Source organism: Haliotis asinina, chromosome 8 (assembly GCF_037392515.1).
Source record: "Haliotis asinina isolate JCU_RB_2024 chromosome 8, JCU_Hal_asi_v2, whole genome shotgun sequence".
NCBI classification, from domain to species: domain Eukaryota; kingdom Metazoa; phylum Mollusca; class Gastropoda; order Lepetellida; family Haliotidae; genus Haliotis; species Haliotis asinina.
In genome coordinates this window covers 15,644,347-15,671,864 of record NC_090287.1, presented here as the reverse complement: position 1 = coordinate 15,671,864, position 27,518 = coordinate 15,644,347, and the positions used below count along the sequence as shown (strand labels likewise).

At 41.2% G+C, this 27,518-nt stretch overlaps 1 protein-coding gene across 1 annotated transcript in view; it reads right to left on the bottom strand.

Annotated features, from left to right (window-relative positions):
- Window positions 1–7,856, bottom strand: part of LOC137293619 (alpha-mannosidase 2-like) — a 33,196-nt gene extending 25,340 nt beyond the window's left edge. Inside the window, exons 1-7 of the mRNA XM_067824265.1 lie at window positions 7,774–7,856; window positions 6,684–6,849; window positions 5,530–5,661; window positions 4,623–4,779; window positions 3,836–4,007; window positions 3,140–3,267; window positions 376–549 (exon numbers count right to left, since the gene is read on the bottom strand). Of these exons, the coding sequence (XP_067680366.1) occupies window positions 376–549; window positions 3,140–3,267; window positions 3,836–4,007; window positions 4,623–4,779; window positions 5,530–5,661; window positions 6,684–6,812 (892 nt within the window). The 5' untranslated portion in view covers window positions 6,813–6,849; window positions 7,774–7,856. The remainder of the gene's footprint in view (window positions 1–375; window positions 550–3,139; window positions 3,268–3,835; window positions 4,008–4,622; window positions 4,780–5,529; window positions 5,662–6,683; window positions 6,850–7,773) is intronic.
- Window positions 7,857–27,518: the final 19,662 nt, after the last annotated feature.

The window sequence follows — 27,518 nt, the reverse complement described above, 5'->3', positions numbered from 1 at the left end:
AACATTTTCAAAAACAAAATACTACAAAGTTGTTAATCTGCCATCCTGTCTCTAATTCAGTGTGTGGGCATAACACTTCCATTTCTTAACTGGGTTTAGTTCTTGTCTAAGTTCCCATTTTTGTTTAGAGTGAGTGAGTGAGTGAGTGAGTGAGTGAGTGAGTGAGTGAGTGAGTGAGTGAGTGAGTGAGTGAGTGAGTGAGTGAGTGAGTGAGTGAGTGAGTGAGTGAGTGAGTGAGTGAGTGAGTCTTTGGCATGACCACTGGGTTCTCCCACCGCCATTTTTGTTTTGGAAACAAAAGAGACACCTGTATGTAGTTATTGTAGTTATCTCCCCTTATGCTTGTCTCATGCCCTGATATGTAACTCCACCTACCCCATGCTTGTCTCCAGTTAAACTCCAGGTTCTGTGCTGCTGCCAGATGCTTCTTGACGGAGTAGTGAACTCGCTGTATGACCAGATTCTCTATCCCTGTGTTCTTCATCAGGTATGTCATTGTTGGGGAGTAACCAAACTGATCTACAGACCAGCCTGTCTTGGCCTCGACACCTACACCAGAATAAAATATCCCATCATGCAAGTACACCGAAATACAGGCCAGCCAGTCTTGGCCTCGACACCTACACCAGAATAAAATATCCCATCATGCAAGTACACCGAAATACAGGCCAGCCAGTCTTGGCCTCGACACCTACACCAGAATAAAATATCCCATCATACAAGTACACCGAAATACAGGCCAGCCTGTCTTGGCTTCGACACCTACACCAGAATAAAATATCCCATCATGCAAGTACACTGAAATACAGGCCAGCCAGTCTTGGCCTCGACACCTACACCAGAATAAAATATCCCATCATGCAAGTACACCGAAATACAGGCCAGCCAGTCTTGGCCTCGACACCTACACCAGAATAAAATATCCCATCATGCAAGTACACCGAAATACATTCCAGCCAGTCTTGGCTTCGACACCTACACCAGAATAAAATATCCCATCATGCAAGTACACCGAAATACAGACCAGCCACTCTTGGCCTCGACACCTACACCAGAATAAAATATCCCATCATGCAAGTACACCGAAATACAGGCCAGCCAGTCTTGGCCTCGACACCTACACCAGAATAAAATATCCCATCATGCAAGTACACCGAAATACAGGCCAGCCAGTCTTGGCCTCGACACCTACACCAGAATAAAATATCCCATCATACAAGTACACCGAAATACAGGCCAGCCAGTCTTGGCCTCGACACCTACACCAGAATAAAATATCCCATCATGCAAGTACACCGAAATACAGGCCAGCCAGTCTTGGCCTCGACACCTACACCAGAATAAAATATCCCATCATGCAAGTACACCGAAATACAGGCCAGTCACTCTTGGCCTCGACACCTACACCAGAATAAAATATCCCATCATGCAAGTACACCGAAATACAGGCCAGCCAGTCTTGGCCTCGACACCTACACCAGAATAAAATATCCCATCATGCAAGTACACCGAAATACAGGCCAGCCAGTCTTGGCCTCGACACCTACACCAGAGTAAAATATCCCATCATGCAAGTACACCGAAATACAGGCCAGCCACTCTTGGCCTCGACACCTACACCAGAATAAAATATCCCATCATGCAAGTACACCGAAATACAGGCCAGCCAGTCTTGGCCTCGACACCTACACCAGAATAAAATATCCCATCATGCAAGTACACCGAAATACAGGCCAGTCACTCTTGGCCTCGATACCTACACCAGAATAAAATATCCCATCATGCAAGTACACCGAAATACAGGCCAGCCAGTCTTGGCCTCGACACCTACACCAGAATAAAATATCCCATCATGCAAGTACACCGAAATACAGGCCAGCCAGTCTTGGCCTCGACACCTACACCAGAATAAAATATCCCATCATGCAAGTACACCGAAATACAGGCCAGCCAGTCTTGGCCTCGACACCTACACCAGAATAAAATATCCCATCATGGAAGTACACCGAAATACAGGCCAGCCAGTCTTGGCCTCGACACCTACACCAGAATAAAATATCCCATCATGCAAGTACACCGAAATACAGGCCAGCCAGTCTTGGCCTTGACACCTACACCAGAATAAAATATCCCATCATGCAAGTACACCGAAATACAAGCCAGCCACTCTTGGCCTCGACACCTACACCAGAATAAAATATCCCATCATGCAAGTACACCGAAATACAGGCCAGCCAGTCTTGGCCTCGACACCTACACCAGAATAAAATATCCCATCATGCAAGTACACCGAAATACAGGCCAGCCAGTCTTGGCCTCGACACCTACACCAGAATAAAATATCCCATCATGCAAGTACACCGAAATACAGGCCAGCCACTCTTGGCCTCGACACCTACACCAGAATAAAATATCCCATCATGCAAGTACACCGAAATACAGGCCAGCCAGTCTTGGCCTCGACACCTACACCAGAATAAAATATCCCATCATGCAAGTACACCGAAATACAGGCCAGCCAGTCTTGGCCTCGACACCTACACCAGAATAAAATATCCCATCATGCAAGTACACCGAAATACAGGCCAGCCAGTCTTGGCCTCGACACCTACACCAGAATAAAATATCCCATCATGCATTGAGCGAGGGAGGATCATGATGATCCAGGCTAGAGCTCGTCTTCAGTAATCCATGAAACGGGATCAGGTGGTCAGGTTTATTGAATTGGTTCATACATGTAACTATGTGGCAGATCAAAACACGACATCAGTCACTAGATTGTCAGGTCCAGACTCCATTATACACACACTGCCATCATATAGGTGTAAAATTGTTGAGTACAGGATTAACAAAAAGGGACAACCAGGTACTGACTCAGCGATTTACACTGGTGCTGTTGGCCATTACATTACAGTAAAATGAGACCTGTTGGTAATACTTGGACGACAGATTCACTCCATAACTAAATTACATAAATGATTTAAAGTGTAACAGAACACACTTCCTGATATCATTGTAACAATTATTTCAACCTAAAAGCAAGAAAGTGGCTTGTTATGACATTCAAAAATAGTTGTCTGGTGATAAACAAAAGCTGATACATAATGTAGCCAACATCCCATACTCAAATACCACTGACCTATGTTTGAGTTCAGCCACTGTTGTCCTTCAATAAGTTGGTCAAGCATGGCCTCGTAATGGGCATTCGCTTCATCGCTCATTACCCAGCCTGCTGTCACAATCTCAAGACGTCCCTCGGACACCAGTCTGTAGAATAATAACAACACAATAATAATAGTGTATTTCTGTGGCGCTATTTACAACCATAAGGATGTTCCAAGTGCAGTCTGATTATTATTATTACCTGGGATAACCCAAGCTTATGCGCTAGAAGGGTAATAGTTACATGACTAATCGCACTGGGTACCCATTTTCTGCAGGGTGAACAGAGGCAGTTTCACTCAAACTCTAGAGTTAGTACATTCACAAAATTAGTGCCATGGGAAACTATGGTAACAGCCTAATTCCATAATGCTTTTTACATCACTACCTCCATTACTCAATAACACTAACTTAATCTACTAGTGACCTTGTTCAACATCAACTAAGTAGAGTCACATGTCAATGACCTTTGATGTTTCTTGAAAAAATAGCTTGGCCTGTACATATTCCTCCTAAAGTCAACAGTTTCAGGTGTTGTTGACTCTGAGATAACACCTAGCTTTGTAGCATTTTTCTAGGTCACTTCAACTTCAAAACAATGGTGTTTGCGCATATAAAATAAGTAAGTCAATTGACAGGTATAAAATATTTACACATGCTTTTGTTGACATACTTCAGAAACTTGTCCTTTGTTTCCTGAGATGCAGTTCCCCACCATTTTGCCAGAAATATCATCTCAGCCCAGATAAACTTCCATGTTGGATTCTTGGTCAGTTGTTCTACCGCATTGTTCAGAGTACCTACAGTGTAGGAGTTGTAGTACTGGGTAAAGGTACTTAACCATCCTGAAATACACAAGGACAACATTTTAATATTGCATGTAGCTAGATATTAACTCCTGCACCAAGGCTGACATTCAGTCTGCAAGCAAAATGTCTGAAATTTGAACTGCAATCATTTCAGGACAACTAACAAAATCATTAGGAATCTGAGTAGGTAGGGTGAGTGAATGGGGCAGGTGAATAGGGTGGGTGGATGAATAGAGTGGGCAGATGAATGAGTGAATGGTGCAGGTGGGTGGGGCAGGTGAGTGGATGAATGGGGAGGGCAGGTGAATGAGTGAATGAGGTAGGTGGGGGGCTGAATGGTGCAGGTGGGTGGGGCAGGGGAATGGGGCGGGCGAGTGAATGGGGTGGGCAGGTGAATGAGTGAATGGGGCAGGTGGGTGAGGCAAATGAATGGGGTGGAAGAAAGGGGCAGGTGGGTGACAGGGGCACATGAATGGGCCAGGTGTGTGGGGAGGATAAATGTGGTAGGCTGGTAGGGCAGGTGAATGGGGTGAGTGAATGGGGAAGGAGAATAGGGGCAGATAAATGAAGCAGATGGGTGGTTGTGCAGGGAAGCAAGTGCCTTAGCCATATCACTACAATGTAATGAGAAACGTAAGTGCAACTACTTGCCTGGGTCCTGGTGTGAGTGGGGCACCACTATGACATGCAGGGATCTGTCCCCTCCCTTGACTGTGTAGGAGGGTACTTGGAGATCTGGAACCCACCCACTCACAGTTAGGATGAACTTGGGGTAGGCTACCTTGATAGATGACCATTCCCTCTCCATCTGAAGCCATAGCAATAGTTATTAGTCAATGACATGAAATAAGTCAGACAATTTTGTTTAACAAACCTTTGTGTAAATACTGCAAACAGAAGAAAATGGACCAATATTCAGGACTGGCAGATTGCTTGCTGTTAAGTACAGCACTCAACACTATTTCAAATACATCATGATGGCAGTAAATCAAGTCAGAATTGGACAGTTCAGTGATTAACATCATGAGCATTTATCGGTGTAATTGTTGTACAATGACATGCATCAACCAAGCAGGTTTACAACACAGCCACATAATCCCAATTGGCGCCTCTTTAGACAAACGTATATGCTGCTGTAGAACAGTTCAGGATCTCAGCTGAAGTCTTGATAGGATGTATATAATTTTTAAAGGTTCCCAAGCTCCTTTCAGGCTGTCTTACTGTACTGTAATCTAGTTATCGCCCAAAGCAATATTCCATATAGTAGACTAGTGAGCATCAACCTTAATGTTAACAAATGAGATGTCTCACTGGTGTTGCAAGTGATTCTCACCAAGAAATTCACTGGCCATTCTAAACGTGCAGTTTAAACAAGCAAAACTGATTAAAGTTTATGCCGTTAATTACAAATCCTAGACAAATTTGATATAGAGATGTTATCAATCATCACATGGTGATCAATCAAATCTGTTGGTAGAGATGTAGAGGCAACAAGTGATTCCATATTACAAAAGAAAAATTGTTGATGAATCTGAGATTGTTATCTGATATTTCTCACCTGAATATCAACTCCATGTTCATAGGCTTTCAGTTTGGCTTGGCAGGTCGGCCATGTTGTGGAGATCTGCCTCACTGCTACCGTGTTCCCTGAGAAGTGAGCATGGCGGGGGGAGTAGGCTCTTGGGCACTTCTGATTGAATACAGATACAAATAATATCAGGATTGCAGATAGTCACTAATGGAAGTTTATCCAAAGTGTATCACATGAAAACCAAATGTATCACAACACAAGTATACTGCATAGTAAGTCGGAAGAACCAAGCATTATCATTTTGGATAACACCAGTCACGATAACGTGCATGTCCTGGTACCATCACACGCACCATGAGCAAGCTCAAGGCTCATTTACACGAATTTCTCTCTTCCTGTAACGTGTCTCAAAGGCAATCAGAAACAAAGTCCCAGCTCAGCACAAAAAGCTTAGTACATCACTGACAAACTAGCTGCAAAACAAGGCCACATAGTTCTGCATACACCAGTCAGCTCTGTCCCATCAAACTGACCTGGAGTAAGAATTTTACTGCTGTCAGTCATACTATATTCAATCTTTCAGATGTTAAAGAGCTTGTGTATGCTTCTTTTGCGAGAATTACCCCTGAAGTGTGGCAAATGGCTCAGGAATGTGTTCTAAAAAATTGAGAGCATATCCCATGATCCCTGACATGCACTGCCCATGTTCCACGAAGGCTGACACCCTGGCTGCCTGCCAGGTGGGTACAGTAAAGTTTGTTTCTTACAGCTAGGAGTGTTTCTACCATGGAAGCATTTCGATATTTTATGAATAATAATTATGATTTGGGAATGGTACATCATGATTACTCAAGGTGGTATGAATGATTATATATGAGTTTTTAATCTGAAACAACAACCATTACCAAATAATTGCCCAAAAGCAATTTCCAAGCATTTCTAGCATTACTTCAGTGAGCACGTGTATGGAATCACAAACAAATGTATCACATAAAAACAAGGTTCAGTATCACAACAACATACAACAACATGAATGTTGGCAAGATGAGTTTATGCCACTTTTAGTTATATTCCAGCTATGTACAGAAATACTGGCCAAGGAATAGCAACTGAGTGTATCATATCCTGGTTTGGTGTATCAAGACATAAAATTGTGCATTGTAACATACTAACAATCCTACCTCTTCCTGTTCCTCTAGACCGACTGCTCTTGACAGCTGAGACTCGATTCTAAAGTAGATCCAGAAGCTCAGACAAATGTAAATGATCGACACAACGATAACAGCTGTCCAGAAATCTCTCTTCTTCATCCTGACCAGGTCTGGTCATAATTGCTGCAGATCAGAGCTGAAAACAATACCAGGAGCATTCATTCTAAAAATCCAGGTGCTTGGCACTAGTAATATACAACGGTTCTTGTGAACAGATTCAGGATTAACAATAATTCACACTATATATTTCCAGTGTAAAACATTTTAAGAAGGAAAATGTAATGTGAACTGTGAGATAAAGATCTCCTATCACTGTTACCTGATACCAAGTCTATCCACCTAACAATATGTTACTAGGAATCTGTTTTTACAGAGACCATATAATATTATATGGTCTCTGGTTTTTACTTCAAAACCATGTGTCATTAGAAAGCAAGTTATGTGGGTTCGCATCCTGGATGGGACTCAACCCAACAAAAGCACTGGAATCTATAATTTACTTTAAAAGGGTAACACCCAATTTATCACGTCAAACCGGGATAGATATCATATTCTCAGATGCAATTTTTGCTGTGGGACGTGGTGCTAATGGTAGAGGGATGTGGAATTGGTGGGAGGATGAGTGAGTGCACCTGTTTATCTCATGCATGCCTGTCTGTGCACAAGCATATGTCAGTACCAAGGTACCTGATACATATTTTATTCCAAAGAAAATAATGTTTTAATGCAACACCATATCAAAGTATCATTTGCCTGACAGAAGAGCCGCTATACCAAGTCCATGTATTACGATTGCAATCCTGGTCTACCAAATTATCGCATTAATTCACGTTAAACGTTCATGACCTAAATCTCATCAAAATCTAAATAGGTAATGATACAAAGGAGATTATGTAGTGTTTATTTGATCGAATATAGGACAACTGTCAAAAAATACCTCTCATGTGATATGTTGCCTGGTTAACAGCTTGACAACCGATCACATTGATGCATATTCCTATTATTGATAAATTTATCATACATTATATAAATTCGGACTACTTGTCACTGTATTGCGTACCTGAACATCGAATACGTGCTTCCACATGGAGATTTCCTTCAGTTCCGCTTGACTGCCAAGGTTCTTTGAGTAGCGATGATTTCATTGGTGGATATCCGATTATCTGGCCAATCATTGCACGAGATAGATAATTTACGGAAGACTAGTTTCTTGGGTATGAAACGCCGGTGATAACTGTGTAGAAGGATCCCAGTCTGACGCAAACAACGTGTCATGCCTGGTTGCAACAGGTAGTACTCATATTATGTGGCGTGTTCTTCTTTTTCACAACACCTGTATGAAAACGTGTCAACTCTTTCCCAAGTATTTCACACAGTATGTAGGTTTGTTACTTGCGACAGTGTGCGAAATGTGTATCAGTCCAGTGAAATGTGACATAAGTGCCAGTGATAAGAATTAGAGTCAAATTCCCGAGTCATCCTAAGAGTCTTAATACCCACTAAGTTACGTAACAAATATATTTTTGTTCGGGTACTTTCCAGAGCATTGAGAAAAATATCTACAGACAAGTAATGAGAAAAGTAATGCCTAACTGCAGAAACACAGTAACAACAACAACAAAAACAAAAAAAAAGCAAAACAAAAAAAATAGATGATGCGCATGTAAAATCTCAACGAAGAAGCGAACTTCGGCCCAATCCGGAAAATCAGTAGCCATGTAGCTCATTCGTAAATACTCGCCTCTTTCCGTAACCTCATTTAGGTGAAGAATTTTATCTCCTTTATCTCCTTTAGTGTATGTTTAGAAACATTTTCTATATCAAGAGTTGGTATGATATTTCCCGCTACGAATTAAGAGACAAGGGCATTTTATGTGTCTGTTATCATAATTTCGTACATTGAAATCGTAGATATTTCCCATTTTAAGACTTACTGCCCGTCTACTGACAACCCGAGAATCAGTTAATTCCCTGTCCCTTACCTCTTATAGAAATAGGAGTGGCCCATGAAATAAAGAACAGAACCGGGGCTCTTTTCACGAAGTAACCTAAACTAAGGTTATCCTTAGCCCCTTCATATGGCGAAATATATCGCTTGAAACGGCAAGAGCTGCCTAGAGTTATTCCCCTTTCAACACCACGTTTCTCTGTTCACCGGTTGACAAAAGGCGCGTAGGTCACGTCAACACAACCATCATTATAAGTGAAATATGTCAAGCACACGTACTTCCAAGATGTCGAGTCTTGACGACGATGACAGTTCACGTTAGTGAGTATGTATGGTGGATTAAATCTAAATATAGTAAACGACAATGCTTTAAAAAGTTGGCCAAAGTAACGTCTCAGACTAAGTACCGGTGAAATTAAAATTTATTCTCTGTGCTAAACGTTCCGTTGCTATATAAATGCTTTCTCAATGTAACCAAAACAAAACACAGATATATTCATATACATTAACTTAAACAATTAATGCCTAAACTATTTTGAGTATCCAGTTAGAAACAGGTGTTTACACTGCAGTGATCGATCAAGTCAAGCACGCTCACGACGTTACCCCAAGTCCTCCACCCCGAGGAGCTGGCAGGAGGGATGGTACCCTGCACAGGTCACACCTATATCATCCGACATATACCGGGTTCATTACATCGGCTGGGATTCCAAGTATGATGAGATAAAGAAGAAAAAGGATCTATGCGCGTGCCCGTTTTTCTTCACAGATCCGGGTTTTCTGCGGAATCTACAGATAGAGCTAAAGGAAACACTTGTGTCTACAGTTCGACAAGACTCAAAAGTAAGAGTCACGCTTCAAATCTCAGATGAGGATTTCAACCTCCTAGCTACCAATGGACGACCATACAAGCATACCAGATCCAAAACTATTTACACTATCCGGTGGCGATCTGACTTCAATCGTTTGATGGGGGTAGGGTGGGACTATCGGATACTGAATGAAAATGGGGACAACATGTACATTAAAACTGAAACCGTCCGTTTTTACAAAAAAACACCGAAACCGCTCACAGATTATATCGTTTTTCCTGACCACGTAGAGAAGGTTTTTATCCCAAGACCCCAAGTCTTGTGCTTGTCTTTCGTCAAAGTTGCAGGCAACAGATCGCACTTTGACGTACTTCTGAATAGTGACTGGATGTAGGAATAAGCAGCCTTGAGTCACAATGGTGATTGTGTCAAAGCTAACACTTTTTGAGATTCTCTGTAATGAGAAATACTGGTCAAAGGCATTGACTGTTGATTTAGTTAGGATGTTTGTATGTGACCTTGAAGATAATTTGTGTGTTTCTTTCAGGCCTTCAGGCCAAGATTTAAAAAGACTTAGAGCTGAACTTTTTCGTTTACGAAAAGCTGGCTTGACGGCACGAATAAAGGGGGGTCTTCAGTTTTCTAAATTCAAGGAGAGATTATCACAATGCAAGTTTTCCTGGTGTGTTGAGGTCAGCAGACACGTGTCAGTAAAGCACACAGAGAAATTACAGTCTGTCATCCAAGAACAGGAGGAGCACATACAGAAAGTTGAACAGAAGTTTGCACAGTATGTTCAAACTCAAAATGAAAATATTGATAGACTGAAAAGAAAGTTACATTACTGAGCAAAAAATTAAACTTTGTACACGGAAACAAGATACCGGAAGACAAACTGATAACGTCCTTAAGGACTCTTCTAGCACGTTGTCAGAGAAAGTTAAAAAACAGGATAGTTGCAAAAATAGCAACGGCACTCAGACACCCAATGAACATATGAATGGATCCGATAGTGATACTGATGTTTTGACAACTCTCATTTACATATTAGATGCATTCAGGATTTCGCAAAAGGCTTACCACGAGATCTCTATGTTATTCCCCACACTACCAAGAAGCTACACTGTCGCCGATGTTGTTGCTAGAATGAACCCATCCTACAACATTACTCCTACACCTGACGGTAATGGGATCCAACAGTCTCTGCGTGATTCTCTCCAGCGAGTTCTATCTTCACATTCTGAAGGTTTAGGTGAAACTGTTCAACTTAAGATATCTGGGGATGGTACTAGAGTCGGGAACAAGATTCGAATATTTAACTTTGGTTTCAACATTGTGAATGCAGGATACTCCAATCAGACAACGTATCCTTTATGTATATCACGCATCAAGGAATCCTACTCTGATATGAAATCAACGCTAGCAGATTTGATTGAGGAAATCAATGAACTTCAGAATTCGTTTGTACTTTTCAAGGAACGGAGAGTTTGTATTTCGATTTGCCTAAGGGGTGATTACAAGTTTCTTTTAACTGCTATAGGAATATCTTCCATTGCTGCAACACATGCGTGTGTGTACTGTAAATGCAGTAAGACAGAGATGAAGGACCTCTCCTTGAGCTGGTCTATGGTGAACCCCAGTTGTGGTGCACGAGTATCTTACGGGCGTGACCCGAGCACTCGTAGTAGGAGAAACAACAACAATTTCTCAATCACAAATGATCCTTTATTTTCATCGATTCCTCCAACGATGGTCGTCATTGACCACCTCCATTTATTTCTACGTGTAACAGACAAACTGTTCAACTTACTTGTCGCAGAATTGCGAACCTTGGACAATATCAGAGAACAGAGTACGTTTAGCTCTGTCGACAGGAACAAGTTGAAGCATATGGCAGGCCTGGAGAACCTCTTACGTAGTGTCGGCATACCGTTCGAAGTATCGATTAATAGGGACACAAAGAAGTTACAGTTCAGAGATCTACAAGGACCCGAAAAATTAACCTTCCTCGAGAAGTTCCAGGCGCAAGATCTGATAGCAGACAGTTGTCGGGCTAGAGACGTTCAGTTAGTCTGGGAGGGATTTCGTGAAATTAACTGTTTACTGAAAACCGCTTCTCCCGACCCGGATGATGTAGCCACAAAGACAGAAATGTGGTGCAATAACTTCGCCAAGACGTTTCAATGTAGAGATGTAACACCCTACATGCACAATCTGAGATACCATGTTCCTGAGCTCTTGAGATTACATGACGGTATTGTTCGTTTCAGTCAGCAGGGTCTCGAGAAGCTCAATGACAGCATAACCAAACACTTCTTCTCAGCCTCTAACCACAAGGGTCTTGACTCTTGGCAACAAGTGATGCGCAAACAAAACAGATTATTGGAACTTTCATCAAAGCGTCGACGACCAAGACCATACAAGATACAGAAACGCGTGGAGGTAGCGAACGCTTTTTAACTGCTACCGGTCACAATCAGGACGTTATTTCTTCAGGTTGACCAGTTAACGAATGGTTAACGTTTTAGTAACATTTTGAAGCTACACTTCCCAAGATTTGCCGCCTCACTGTAGTAGTTTAGCGGTTTCTTTTTACGTATATGCACCTGTACTCAGAAGTAACCTGAGTAGTAACGGAGGTGATTACTTATGAGTTACGATATCATATTGGATGTATGGATAAATCTCTAGTAGAGTGTTAGTAGACTTTATCATTTGTAAAGTTCATTTCCGCACATGCTTAGTTCTGTTGTATCACCATTTACTGTTGGAAATTAAAAACAGAAATAGGTGTTCCTTGTTACATTGTGCTCAATGCACGGTGAAGTGATCAATTTCTTGGGGAACAGATTCACGCAACACCGTTTGATGATAACACTATTTAGAATTAAAATTTACGTATGTTATTTTTGTAATCTATACCTTATTAGAACGGATTCGTGTGAGAAATAATGTAAAGATCTTAAAAGTTTTTGGAATAGGACCATGGCCTATTAGTTTCAAGACTGCAAGCTCAAAACTGGGATGAATCTTGCGATTCAGGCAACTTCATGTTCTGAAATAGCTGTGCCTTATTTTTTATAAACTCAAAATTACGTAAGTTATATCTAAATAACTTCTGGAACCATTTTTCCACAAATATTTTAAAGTTGTGTGGATGAATAACTTAGATGTAATAGGTCTAATTCTAAATATAAATATTTTAATATGTGTGAAAACACCTGTTTTGGGGCAGAGCAAGTAATGTAAATGTCGGTTCATATGCATTAAAGGGAGACAACTCATTTTTACTTAAAGAAATTTGGCCATATGTATCACTGCATCAAGGTTACCTAAGTGACTTACGATCACCCTCGTGTTTTGTGAAAGGAGACCCTGGACAGTTGTCGTTTCCAACATAGAGTCAAACATAATTAACTATTAAACCGAATATATTTCTTATATATTCTGTTAGAAGACAAGGCTTTAGATATTTTCTAAAGTCACTTTTGGGACATCAAGAGATCTTACATTTTCCACTTAGCCTTTCTTCTAGCCTTTTCTTTAGTTGTGAAAGTCGTTCTCTAGCAACATTTCCTTTATATGACGATGTGTAAATAATCGAGTAGGGACAAGAGTTACAGTGATTGAAATCATGAGCTTCGATATACGCAGTTTGGATTTTATGGTCCCGTTATCGGCATCATTGGTTGCAGAAGACCAGTTTCACAGATCCTTGGCGTAATTTTAACAGGCGGAGTATACTGACGCCTATAGTCTTATACAAACATCTTTTACGCACCAGTGGTTTTCAATGTTACAACTTTCAACCTTGACTGTGCACCTTTGCCTACAGGAAATACAGGAAAAGACTTTCTATGCTGACGAACCATTTATTCGTCATTCATTAGTGATCATTTTTTCTTTTCATTCATTTTTCGTACATCAATTTTGTGAACCTATTTCACACTGTTGAGCAAATCTCTTTTATCTTTACTTTTTACACATTTTTCAAACTGTCATAACATTAACGTTTTACACAATTTGCATACATTTCTGCTAATTACGTTGGTAATTAATTATAAGTGTCCGGCACCTGACAGGAATTCCAGTATCGCTGTCACAGCAAACTTTGTCGCTATTATTCCCTGTAGCTATTTTGGTACCGCAAGTTTTTCCAGTAGGTATATATTAGTAGACCTAACGTATTGGCATGTATCGTTTTTAAGAAATGAAACGAACGAGCATTGTAACATAATTCGCTATATCAGTATTAGGGCTGTAACGATGCATCGAACTATAGCTATTGTTTCAAGTTCCATGTCAGTTGTCAAAAACTGTGAAACTATTTCAACCTGTTTTTATTTCATATAAACTGTACATTTTGGGAAATTACTTCAATTTAGACAGTGCAAAGCTGCAAAGAGAATGTATTTTTATTGCAATAGTATTGCAATAGGCTATAGCTAGCGCAATACATGTTGTCTCCCTATCAGTGGTCACCCCTATTTAATAAAACGAGGACACACGAACTGGACTTTACACTTTGAAACCATAGGGAAATTCTAATTCGGCCATTCCGACTGACGAACAAATACTTTAACCACAAACCTACATCAACCTACCCATCAACCTTCTTAAACAGCTAGAGGTGTAGCTGAACGTAATCACAGGCTGGTAACCAGAGCAGTTCTACCAACACACGCCAAGTAGGATTGAGGTTATTCGTACAGAGAAATAATATATTTAATGGAACCTCAATAAACCGTCATCGGTATAGATCAACTGAATGTTAGCGCTCGTTAAATAGCCATTATGTCATAAGTTATACTGGGATGGGACGTCTCTGTCAAGCATGCATGCACATGCATTTGGACGAGTATTTCTGCTTGTGCGTGTGTGCGTGCGCGTGCATGTGTATGTGCAGTTGTTCATGAAAGCTCTACTCTGTGTACACTAAGCCGACTCACGGCACACCTGTTCCTGTTTTATCTATGCAGGCCCTACCATCAGGACCTGTGAAGGTCCGGGGTAGAATAGGCCTTCAGCAACCTATGCTTGCCATAAAAGGCCACTATGCTTGTAAGTGGCGACTAACGGGATCGGATGGTCAACACATGTTATCGGTTCCCAATTTCGCAGACCGATGCTCATGTTGTTGATCACTGCATTGTCTGATCCAGATCTGGACCTGCTTTATATAGGGCTTTAGCACTGCAGAGAAAGCTTGGCAGTAGGGGAAAATGATATGGCTCAGGGACTGAGACAGACTAGACTGGTGCCTAATGTCTCTAAAATCTCCAAGGTTAGTTACTCGATATTCACTTACTCCCTCACTCACACTCCAGACAAATAGTTACCCATCTTTATTCAGGCCCGTGAAAAAACATATTATAATCAGAAAACGACATGACATTTTGCCTTTTCAAGAATGCTGCATTGGATATAGAATCTAAAATATTCCTGGTTGTTATATGATAAGAATGTTAGAGATAATCTGCATGTGTCACTCACAATGATTGACGTATACATACATAAACTCGACTAATAAACTTCCAGTGACGTCATACTTTTGTCCTCCAACCGGATAAAACCAGAAACATGCGGGATATGGTGTCACATCCCTGACACTTTATGAGCTAATTAAACATACATTTTCTGAAAATATTCTCTTTGCTTTGATTGGAATGACATTTATCTAATGATTCTCAACTCGCTATCCCCTTATGCAGCGGGATGACAGGCACAGCGGGAAAGTATGACATTTGCCACAAGTGATAGCGTTTAAATCTGCTAGGCAGAGGGGTATACTTAGTGCGCGGTCCAGAATACCAGTTTTCGGACGTTTGTAGGATTGGTAAGATCACTGGCATTGGATGCTGGGATGTTTCTGCCTCATTCTGAGATCGTGGGTTCAGATCTCACATTTAACTCAGCTCTAATCATGAAATATTTTCTGTACTAACAGAGCATAGTTCCCACTACCACACGTTACATTATGATCACTTTCTGAAAGTGAGAGCAGCTTTTAAAGTTGACCTCGGCCCATAGACCCGAAGCAGACTGAAAACCACTCAGCTCTTGCTTTCTACAGGTCCTTATGGCTTTGTTAGCTGGAAATTACTTGTACTGCAAGTAACATATACAGCTTACACAGTCTGATCAGGACCCACAACTTTTTGTCGGTATACTCATGGGTGAGATTCTCTATACATTTATAGAAACTTTTGATAGAAACAGACCATTCCTTTAAAACCAAGAACGAATCCGAGTGAGAGGGGAGATTCAGCATCTGAGAAAATCTCGACTTGTTTCACTTAGCGCTTTCGCGTTGCAGGGAGGGGTGGGCAGAAGGGGAAATAATGTGGTTCGGGGTGTCTAGTGTCATTCCGAATTTAACCTATATTGCATTTGACCACTTTGGAAATATTCATGACCTTGCAGACCCGTGAAGGTCCGGGGTAGAATAGGCCTTCAGCAACCCATGCTTGCCATGAAAGGCGACTATGCTTGTCGTAAGAGGCGACAGCGGGATCGGGTGGTCAGGCTCGCTGACTTGGTTGACACATGTCATCGGTCCCCAATTACGCAGATCGATGCTCATGCTGTTGGTCACCGGATTGTCTGGTTCCGACTGGATTATTTACAAACCGCCGCCATATAGCTGGAATATTGCTGAGTGCGGTGTAAAACTAAACTAACTCACTCACTCACTCACTCACTCATAACCTTGCATTGTCCGAGGATAGCCTGTCATCCGCAACAGTTGATGGCTTGACCGGTGTTGGTTATGGCTTTCAAATTCCCAGAGCGGTAAACACCTTCGGTATCATCCGCAGTTGATTACATGTAATATTAAGACTCAATCTCACTCACTTCGTCAGGGGACTGGGGATTGCAGCTTGAGGAGATAAGTAAATAAGGCTTACGAATTAATTAGGTCCACCTCGTTCATGCTAGCTTCGCCCAGAAACCTGCTGTCAGGATTTAGTGTTTTGTCATAATTTGTTACTTAGTTCTATTTCACAGACGCATTTCAAGTGCACCTTTTGTGCACCTTTTGTGCACTTCGACAATATAAGTTATGATAAAGTGAATATTTAAACTACAGTTAAAAAGAACACAAAAATGTGTACAGAATATCAAGTCTTTAACTGGAAATTCGAAAACTAGCTGTTTCAAGAGAGGGGAATTCCAGAAATCAGCGTCTCCAATATACCCACCTTCGGCATGGCGAGCCAACACTAACGGGTACTCATACAAAGAGATTAATGTTTATCGCCAGCCGTCTAATTACGAAATCAAGTTGCAAGCAGGTTAGCAGGTTACCTGCTCCCTCCACCGTGACTGACATAGACTCTGGGCCACTGTCCACCTTGGCAAAATTTCTTCAACCTAAACAATGCGGTATTTCTTGTCTGCAATGAAATGTCGCAACAGTGTAGGCTTTTAAAAGATTTTTTAATGCTGCAATGGTATAGTGACTGAGCCAATTTGCTCCTATTCCTGTGGTTTTTATCTCGATACTTAATCATTTCATGTACACATATGATGTCTTTGAAAACATACACGTAGACACTTTACTTACGAGCTGTTTGAGACACAAGTCACGATAAAATCTACAATAAAACATCCTCTGTTTATCTTTGCGGAAGAAGAATAGCTAGAAAGTTCTCATTTTTCACATCATAACGGATTTTCAAATCATAACGCATTGAATGCATAAAAAAGTAACATGAAAGAATGAAACAGGAAAAAAAGTAGCACCGCCATGATATTGTGAGACCATTAATAACATACGTCTCATTATCTTTTTACTACGTTAGTTAACCAAATGAAAAGTGATTAAACAACATTTTTCAACTTCAGGAAAAAGCAACAGTATCGACATAGGACTGTTTAGTTTTCTCGCTTTGTATGACGAACCTGCCGATTTGTGCGATTTTACGGCTGCTTCCAGCAGACCTCAATGTTGCACTGACAGCGTTGATCTTGAAAGGATAAATAAGAAATCTCGCCATGTACAGTTAGGGAAAGTTTTATGTTTCCGCTGAGGAGTAATTGACTATAGATCAAGGAAGGTGGTATTTTCAGTAGCCGTTTTTATTGAACCAACCGGTGATGTGAGGCATAAAAAAAATAATCGATGCCCTAGGTTCGTGACCACATATAACCTTTTTCAGTCCCGACGGTCCGGCCATATTGAGACTGCCCTTAAATGCCTGGCTATAGCTACAAGATGTACGAGTGAGTGAGGTGGGTAGTGCTTCAGTCAGGACGCGCTAACTTAATGAGAACATATGATGTGGTTGTTAGTTGCTTCAGCAAGTATTTCCATGGAAACTACCAAAGAATCAAGAAAATTTGAAGCTACACTACTTGACCATGTTAAGCAGACCAATTCCTGAAAGCCCACAACTCACTTCGTCTCGTACGACGATATCACAACACCTGTACGTGGTGGACATTTTAAAAGATAGCCAAGGGAATGACTTCGTCGAAACTTCGATGATATCATCATTGGCAATTATTGTATCATGTTGATTCCTTTTACGTTGGGTTCACAGTTTATCAAATAATTTAAGAAATCGTTCAGGTGCGAAAAAATGCGCTCATAAATCTGTTAAGAATTTTTTTTCGTTCCAAAAGAAAGATCAGGTCCTAGTCTGTTTCTAGTTTGGTTTTGTGCATGAAGAACCAGGGTAACAGAGCCCTATCCACGGGGCTGGATGACTGGTCCTGTCGGGCGGTGTCCCTGCAGTCACGGTCTTTGAAGTTTGTTGTTCATGATTTTGAGGTATTCACTGGCGTTTTCTCTCAGGATTTTAGGGTCGTTTTGTACCTCTGTTTAGCAGGATGCTCAATCGGGGCCTCTGGGGGTTTGTGGATATGAAACGAAGGTGGAAATCCTCCAGCTATGTTCTTCAACGTTTTCACAATCTCCTTTTTAGTGTCTTGTACACTTACGAAACTCGTGAACTAACTCAGAAACAGCAAGAGAAACGGACACAGTAATTCTGCTTTTGGTGTACAGTACAGAACGTGCATTAATCGTTGTTTAAATGGCTTAACAATACAGCAAAAAAGATGCACGTAATTCAATATAATGGATGATATTTACATGTCACATTACTGTGAAATTAAAATCCGAACGTTTCAGTCGTTTACAATTTATTTTCAATAAATCATCCGAGGCAAACACGCATAATCAAGCCAAATAGATGGCATGCATGTTTTTACATATTTAATGTAATAAAACCACATCTGGAATTCTTCGTAAACATCAACTGCAATATGACGAATGTCAGATCACCAGTAGTCTGCGACTAACCCGAGCAAGCTGAGGCAATATCGTCAAAAGTTAAGTCTGTTCCAATGGTCTTTCTAGAATATTGCACAATCCACACGCTATAATTGACCATGTCCTCAGTTTCTGTCAAATTACCGTTAGTTATTTGATCCGCTCGAGACAAAACCCCGCAAACGCCGACAATCGTTCAATTAATATGACATTTCCCGTGAAAGAAAAACTCCCCATGCCATCTTAACCCAAGAATTTAGCCATGTTGACCAGCCAAATCCCTTAATTCCGGCCAACAAATTGTACTATTGGCCTCAGCTAGACAGTTCAACATGCGCTCTCGCCGACAGTCAACAGCCTAGAGGCATTCAACATTAATCATATCGGTATCATTTCCACGCAATAAAAAGTCAATTGTTCATGGGGACCGATATTCAGAAGAAAGAGTTAATCTTTCCCTTAATGGCGCCGTCCTTGGAGGCGCGTTGCCTGTCTCCCCTGTCTAAAACCCGATTAAGAAAGAACACCTTCGGAAGCGGGGTCGATAATCTGTCAATAATTTCTTGTGTGTTCTGTTCAAGATGAGAGAGGGGGGACCTGGGGACCGACCCGCTCTCAGCGCAAACATATCTGAGATTGACTCCCGCATTTGGGAGTTGAAACAGTCTCTTGTGTCGTAGGATTTATTAATTGGAGTGACAGCTGGCGTCCCATCACACTAAATTCTGTTCCAAAAAATGTCTGCGCCCTGTGAGAGACAGTTCCGAGTTTGGAATGGTTTGAACATCATGATTCAGGCAGTATGTAATTAAATACGAGACACAATTCGACTGGACGATTGGCCATCTCCGAAATCTATCACCGGGAACCCTGCTTATTAAGGCGAAGGGGACGGTGGGGTAGCCTAGTGATTAAAGCGTTCGCTCGTCACGCCTGATACCCGGGGTTGATTCCCTACATAGGTAGGAAATGTTACAACGTGTGAAGCCAGTTTCTGGTGTCCCCGTCGTGACATTGCTTGATTACTAAAGAACGGCGTAAAACCATGATCGCTCACTATCTCACTCTTGGGGCGAAGCAAACGGGGTTTAAGGTCGCGCGCAGGATTATTAAACATATAAAGAAACATGTAGTGAATATGTATGTAAAGCTGGTTGCTTGCACTAGTTTTGCCCGGGCCTTCTGAGATAGCCCATGCAAAAGATTAACATACACCACATAAACAGTAGGAGATCGAACCGAGCAGTCCTTGTTTACTACTTAATACTAAAAACCAACAAGAAACAACACGCGCCAGTCTTTTGATTCGACGCAGGGGTTCGAATTCCTGTACACCCTTTCAGGCAGACACTCTACCGACTAGATACACCGCATGGATTAAAACCCCTTATCTACAATACTTTTTCATTACTGTAGGTGACCAACTTAGATATGACTCTTCTAACTGCCCATATGGAACCGGAGCTTTGGTTACTTGGACACCAACAGAATCGGGATCCAACAAGAAAATACGTGGTGGCACCAGGAACAAAACAGGCAAGGGCTGGCACATAGAAGGACTTTATGGATAACAACCTCCATATTCCGTGAGTGCGACGTTTGATACAGATTCTCGTACCGTTGTCAAGGTGGAGTGATACATGAAGTGGAGTATATATACTGAGTGAAATAAAGGAAGAAGGTAATTAACAAAGTAGTCCATCCTATTATGATAATTATGGTAATTATATTGATTTCTTTGTTACACTAGCCTATTATGCGTATAATGGCCATTGCTGTGCCTCCACCTATTGTTACATTCCTCCTTGACAACGGTACAAGCGTCTGTATCGAGATGTCGCATTCACGGAGTAAAGAATTTGTTACCTAGTTCATACCGCTTTTAGCCGAATCCCAGCAATATCACAGCGGGGGCTATCAAAGGCAGGGGCTAGGAAGACTGGCATCACCGTCAACGCAAATAGCGCTGGGTTGCTGAACCCTATACTGCTGTTGCCTTTAGCGCCCTTTACGCCTTTAATAGCTGATATCAAGAACCATGAAGACAGTGCTAGGTTGCTTGAACAAAAAAAACAGTGACTCAGAGAAACCAATAGTAACGAACAATGCTTCTATACCAAGGTGTCCTGATTATGTGTGCGCTAATGACATAAGCCACTGACCATTACCGCTGAAGACTGTTCCGTCTTGTGAGCGGTAGAAAGGTGCTATGTATATAGGCTCGTGACAGACTTCCGGGTAGCCCCCGGGTGAAAAATATCGACCAACTGTGACGTTTATGGTGGTGTGTATTGAATGCACCCAGATTGTCATATGGCATAAACGGCAGGAAAATGGTAATTAAATTCCTATCACAAACATATCAAACAGGAGAACGTGCAGCATACAAGCTGTCACCATTCCACTGGGCAACTCGGGTCAGATATATATATAATGTCCAATTCGGCACAATACCGGTCATGGCCGCGGAATGGTGCGGTCATTAAAGACTAATAGTGGAGCTACGGTAATGACAGTCATAATTGAATATATTTATGCCCAATAAAATCTCCATCACCAGATTGGATCTGGTGCATTAGGTCATGGCTTTCAGCACACAATTTTCAAATTGCATCCATCTCCGAGAAGAGTTCGTTCACTCGATCAAACTTATCTCTGGAGCCTCGAAAAGGGCACTTGGCGGAGACAGTGTAAAGAAAAGCTTGACGTGTCGGACATAATCCTGTGGATCCCGTTAGTTCGGAGAAACTAAAGTCAGTGGTTCGATCCCCGTCAACGCCATACCAAAAGAGATTTAAGATTATGTTATCTGTGCATTAAAGAAAGGACTTGACCACTTAGAGTCAGTATACTGTGTCTTTTTGTGGTATTCATTTCAAACTGAGGCATGGTATCTCGACATGGTGTGCCCAAAATAGAACAGCAATCTGGACTAACGCTAATTAGTCTCCAATAAACTATATTTGAAGCGTTTATAACCAGCAGGCGGATGCAACGGACTATTTTTGGTCCGGACACGAGGTTTTGGCACAAATGAGCGAACGAGTGAGTTTAGTTTTACGCTGCTTTTTAGCAATATCCCAGTAATATCACGGCCAGACCATCAGAAAGGCATGGGCTACCGCCTTGTACCATCGTGACTGAATCGAACCAGGGTGTTTGGCGTCACGAGGGAATGTTCGGAAATGGGGAAATTAGAACTACGGTTAACACGAACTCTACTTCATGCGTCGGTTGAGTTCGTTCTAAACGCACTGTACTATATGCAGAAAACAGTGGAGGGGGATTTAGTCTGTTAAGTGCATTTCTCGTTATTGCATACAGGCATATAAAGGAAACGGGAGTGAAACACGCCAGTGAGTGAGATGGGTTTATATTAGCAACATTTCTGGATGTCACCTTGACGTGAAAGGAATGGTCATGCATGGCTTGCTTGTAACTTCAACACTTGAACAGACAAGCGAACAGAGAATCTGTGCTGACTTACCGAGACTCCAGTATGGGAGTCGAACCCTTAGGTTTCCATGTGAAAAGTAAGTCACATTTTGAACAGAGAACCAACTTCTTTCACTCAGTGATAATGAGGCTTTTCGTCCCGAGTGAGTCTTTTTTTTCCTCGTTGAAAACGCGGTTTTATATTTCAAGTACATTTCAAATAGGAATTTTGAAAGCGGGCTGGGAGCAGGGGAAGAGAGGTTCAGGGCTCCGCCCATGACTCCCCAAAAGCATAAAAAATCTTCATTGAGTTCTTAAGCCAGTTTCAAAACGGGGAACCCCACCCCCACCCCACCCCTTGAACCCGGCCATGGATCAGTATCCAGTGGTTCGGTGATGACCATTTCTCAGATTAGAAACAAGCTACGAAAATGACTGTAACAGGTTAGCGGACTCTCATAGCAGACAAGCTCCGTCGCGGAATTTAATTAGTAACTATATTGATTGCACACGTTAAAACATTTGTGCAGTGTTCATGATAATCAGTTCATGTCAATTCGATGAATATAAATGTCATGCTTTTGTTAATGGCATTCAGCAAAATAGGCGATGTGGCGATATTCATCATTCGTACTTGTATACACTTCAACTACACTATACACACACACACATACATACATATATAATAATTATATATACTACACTATATGTATACACTATATGTATACACTATATATATACGTGTGTGTGTGTGTGTGTGTGTGTGTGTGTGTGTGTGTGTGTGTGTGTGTGTGTGTGTGCGCGCGCGTGTGTGTGTAAGTGAATAAAATGTAAATTCAGTGGAGTGATTCAGTGAGTTTAGCTTGACGCCGAACTCAGCAAAATTCTAGCTTTATGGTGTCGGTCTGTAAATAATCCAGTCTGGACCAAACAATCCAATCATTAACAGCATGAGTATCGATCTATACAAGTGGTAACCGACGACATGGCATTTTAAACACATGTTTTGAACTTTGAACCACACAGTTTCAGAGACATGACACATGCTTAGGAAATCATACAATGTGCTTTACTTACTGGCAGAAACATTCATTTTGGGAAGGTTGTATTTAATACATTTGTTCTAGAAGTACTCCGTGTAAAGAAATAGACATATTAATTAAACGTTTAAAAAGTACAGGGGTAATCAGATCCCTTTGTCCTTTTCATACAACTATGACTAGAAACTAAAGCTTCTTACAATTTTGTTAATTCCAGGTCACATGGGGTTTCCTAATATCCCTTACTTATTTTCAATACTTTATGAGCACAAATCCCAGGACACCTTGACTCTCCTCATTCTAGGTGAACGGAGGGAATGGAAACTGGCATTGCCGGTGTTCACGCCATTCGGAAAGATATCAGTTGTTGAGTGCAAACGGTAATTAAAAAATAATCACATCAGTTCTGTATGGCAGGAGAAATCCCTCGTAACACCTTGGGAAGGGATCACATCACGTCTAGACGAGCATTGCTAGATTATGAGAATCAACTGCCAGTGACAATTCGGAAAAAGTCGATGAAATAGAGACGGCGTTCCCTTTGTAGGTTAATAATGACAGTGTAAGATTTACACCGCCAGTCCTCTTGACGGCGATGGTTTACACTGATACGGTCCAGAATACGATGGGGACGTGTTCAACTGCTTTGGCTGTGCGTTGTACTGGTGGCGATTGAAGAGACAGATTTTTTTCTTTTTTCTCAAAGCTGTATATATTGACAGCGTTAAACTGTTTTTGAATTAATTACAAATATGAGGTAACAGTGTGATTTGGTGGACAGATTTTTACGCCGTTATCAGCGATGTCAGCGATGTCACGGCTACTTTTCGACGACCAAAAATGTCATGGATCATGGATGATGTGTGTGCCGAGTCTTATTCTCAGGGATTAAAGAAGCACACCCAGTCTGATGAGCGCTACGTCTCTGTAATCACCAAACTTCCGTCATCCATGGTAATCAACCGTACAGCCATTCTTGTCATGTGTTCGCCGTTTTCTTACCCGGCACCGGCATTGATATGTCGTATCTCACTGACTAGACTATGTACTTGCACTTGAACACGAACTTGTAAACATTCTTATTGTATCAGATCAGTATGGAATGGAAGCTCCAATGAGTGAGTTGAGTTTTATTCTGCACTCATCAATATTCCAGCTATATGGCGGTGGTCTGCAAATAATCGAGTCTAGACGAGACAATCCAGTGATCAACAGTATGAGCACAGATCTGTGCAACTGGGAACCGATGACATCAACCAAGTCAGCGAACCTGACCACCCGATCCCGTTCGTCGCCTGTTATGACAAACATTCTTGCCTTTTATGGCAAGCATGGGTTGCTGAAGACCAAATATGGAAGATCGAAGTGATACAGGCACCAGACTAACTTGATTAAACCTATAAGAACGGATCTAATGCCTTCAAACCTAGAACAATAATCTGGACGAAACGAGATTCGAGCCAAAAACCACAGGGCTCTTTAATCCCAGGGAGCTGTACGGAGCAAGTCGTACCCCAGGGAACGGAAAGGAGCCCCAGGATCAAGCTGCCCTCCTCCGTTGATTCCCTTCCAGGAAGACATACTTGAGAAACATATTTGCGTATTTTTTTCGATAGACAGCGGACACCCACTGTAACTACGATTACAAAGAATTTAATGTTTTGAAGCAAAAACCAACTGCATATTTAGAAGAGCAATATCGATTAAATCAGGTTGTCTCACAAAACAGTTGGCCGCTCAAAAGGAGAGCCAGAGTAGTTGCCGTTTCGCTTGGTGTAATGCTTAAAAAATAATTTGTTGAGTACCTCGCAACCTTTGCCACTTGGAAACAGTAGCCTGGAAATAATTAGCAATAAAAGCCGGACTATGGTGTGGATATGGAGGAGATATTGGACGTTCATTGCGAATATACGGATGTTTCTTGCTTACAGATTTCCTCCGGGACTAGATGCCAGAGGATAATAACAGGTTGACAGCTCCTACAAATGCACAACCATGGTATTATGGTTTCACGACGCAGATGTATGTTTGTGTGGAATATTGCTAAAGGCGGCGTAAAACCATACACACTCACCCGAAATTCATCATAACCCGCTCCTACATTTAAACAAAACATTTATTTTTTTACCGCTGCTTCCGCTGAATCGCATCCATTATTTGCATTATTTATAAAAGGGATTCCCCTTCATCAGATGTGTTCTAATAGTCACTCTTAATTAGTGATGTTGCTGTATGTCTCTTACATGCTTGCACATCTGTTTGAAAACATAAAAAATTATTTGATTTTTTATTTAATTTTTTAATTTATTTAATTTTTTATTAATTTGAAAACATGACACACTATCCGACAACATCACCTCTGCTGCATCTTGTCCTTGGATTGGGTTCTACCGCTGTCAATGATATTTGATTTTAGGTGTTGCTTAAAGTCATATTCAGCAATACTTGTAGCAATAAATAATCGCATTTTGGACCAGATGATCCAGTGACTGACGTACTGAATATCAATCCGTGCAATATCCAGTTGACAGATTATGTGAATAATGAAGACGGAGGATATTTCGACTGGTGTATATTTTGAGAAAACTTTGTTTCTTGAAGAAAAAACAAATTAAATGGCAGCAAAAATTTGATTGTGCCTTGTACAATGTCTATGGCATGGCAATTAATCCAATACTTTGACTTTGGCTGTCATGGTATTAATGCACAGTCTATTCCTGTACTAGTTTTACTACTTTTAAACTTGGAACGATACTGATTCAATCATTTTAAATTAACAATGATTTCAATGATTATAAGTTCCTTTAATAATTTTTTTCTCAAACATTGTTTTCGTCTACAAAAGCATTTTCAATACATCTGTCGAGTATAAGAAAGAATATACAAATCTGTTATGTTTCTTCTGAACAAGAAATGGTTGTCGACGGTGACTGGACATTTAACCCCGAAAGATCCCGACCACAAATGATCTTCAGCAACTCATGCTTGTCGTAAGAGGCGACTTATGTGATCGGGTTGTCGGGCTTGCTGACTTGGTTAGCACATATCCCATTTTGCGTATTGCAATGCTCATACTGATCACAGGCTTGTCTGGTCCAGACTCGATTATTTACAGACCACATAGCTGGAATATTGCTGAGTGCGGCGTAAAGTTAAACTCACTCACTAACTTTTGTACCTTCAATTACCTACGTTTTGATTACTCTTGTAGTTTATTGGTCAAATCCAGTTTATCAGTTTAGTTTGCCTATCACCTAAAACCTGAATCAGGTGACCTAGTACATAAACCAACTGAAATACGCCAATATCAGCCCAACATTAACGTGGCGTTCATCGACTGTAAACTGCCAATTGTAGTCGCTTTAGGTGACTTTGAGCTCAAGCCCACCTGTCAAAATCTGATGACCACATGTTACTTCTTGTGCCTGAAGTCAAATCATTATCCCAGTATATTATCCCATTATGTCTTGTAGATATGGATCTGTCACAAAGTGAATATTGTTTAAATCAGTCACAGCAGAGATAACATACAGCTAGATTTATCTATTCTATGTGTGCAAATGAAACGATGTCGTAAAAGGTATCAAGGCATCTGTTCTTGGTTTTCAAAATGTACAAGAAACTAGAAAACCTGGGTCAGCACTGTAGTAAACACAATGAAACGAGTTTGCATACCGATTTATCTTTAAGCAATAGGAACAAGCAGAAGGAAAATTGGCCGCCATCTTGGATTTCAGGAGGCTGATTTTATTTTTTATGAATTCAGTACTGCTTACGATGCATCATCATATGGCAAATTGCAATATCTATCTACTACAATACCATCCTGTGCAAAATCACTTATAGTAACCATTTTGTTGCTTTGTCTCAAGGTCGGGGTCCGGCGTGTAGCAACATGAAAGATCGCCTTAACGAACTCGCTCGAATGGCATTAGCGTCTAAGCAGATCGGGAATGACGGGAAAATTACACACTGTCTACCGCGGAGTCAGTTATTCCGAATCAGTACCGTAGCTGGCGACCTTTCCTGGAGATGCCAAGGTGTCCCAGGGGACAGGGAGTAGGATAGTGTTCTCCAGGCTATAATATCGGATAAACGTTACGACGTGGCGACTCGCACTTGAACTATTTACAGTTATAATTGATTACATTAGAATACATTTGAAAGAAACGTTTCATTCACTTCATTCACGCAACACGTTAAGCAACGCAGTTGAATTATTTCATTCTTCAAAAGACAGTTTCAGAAAACCTTTTTCGTATTTATCATTGTAATACAATGCGACGTTTG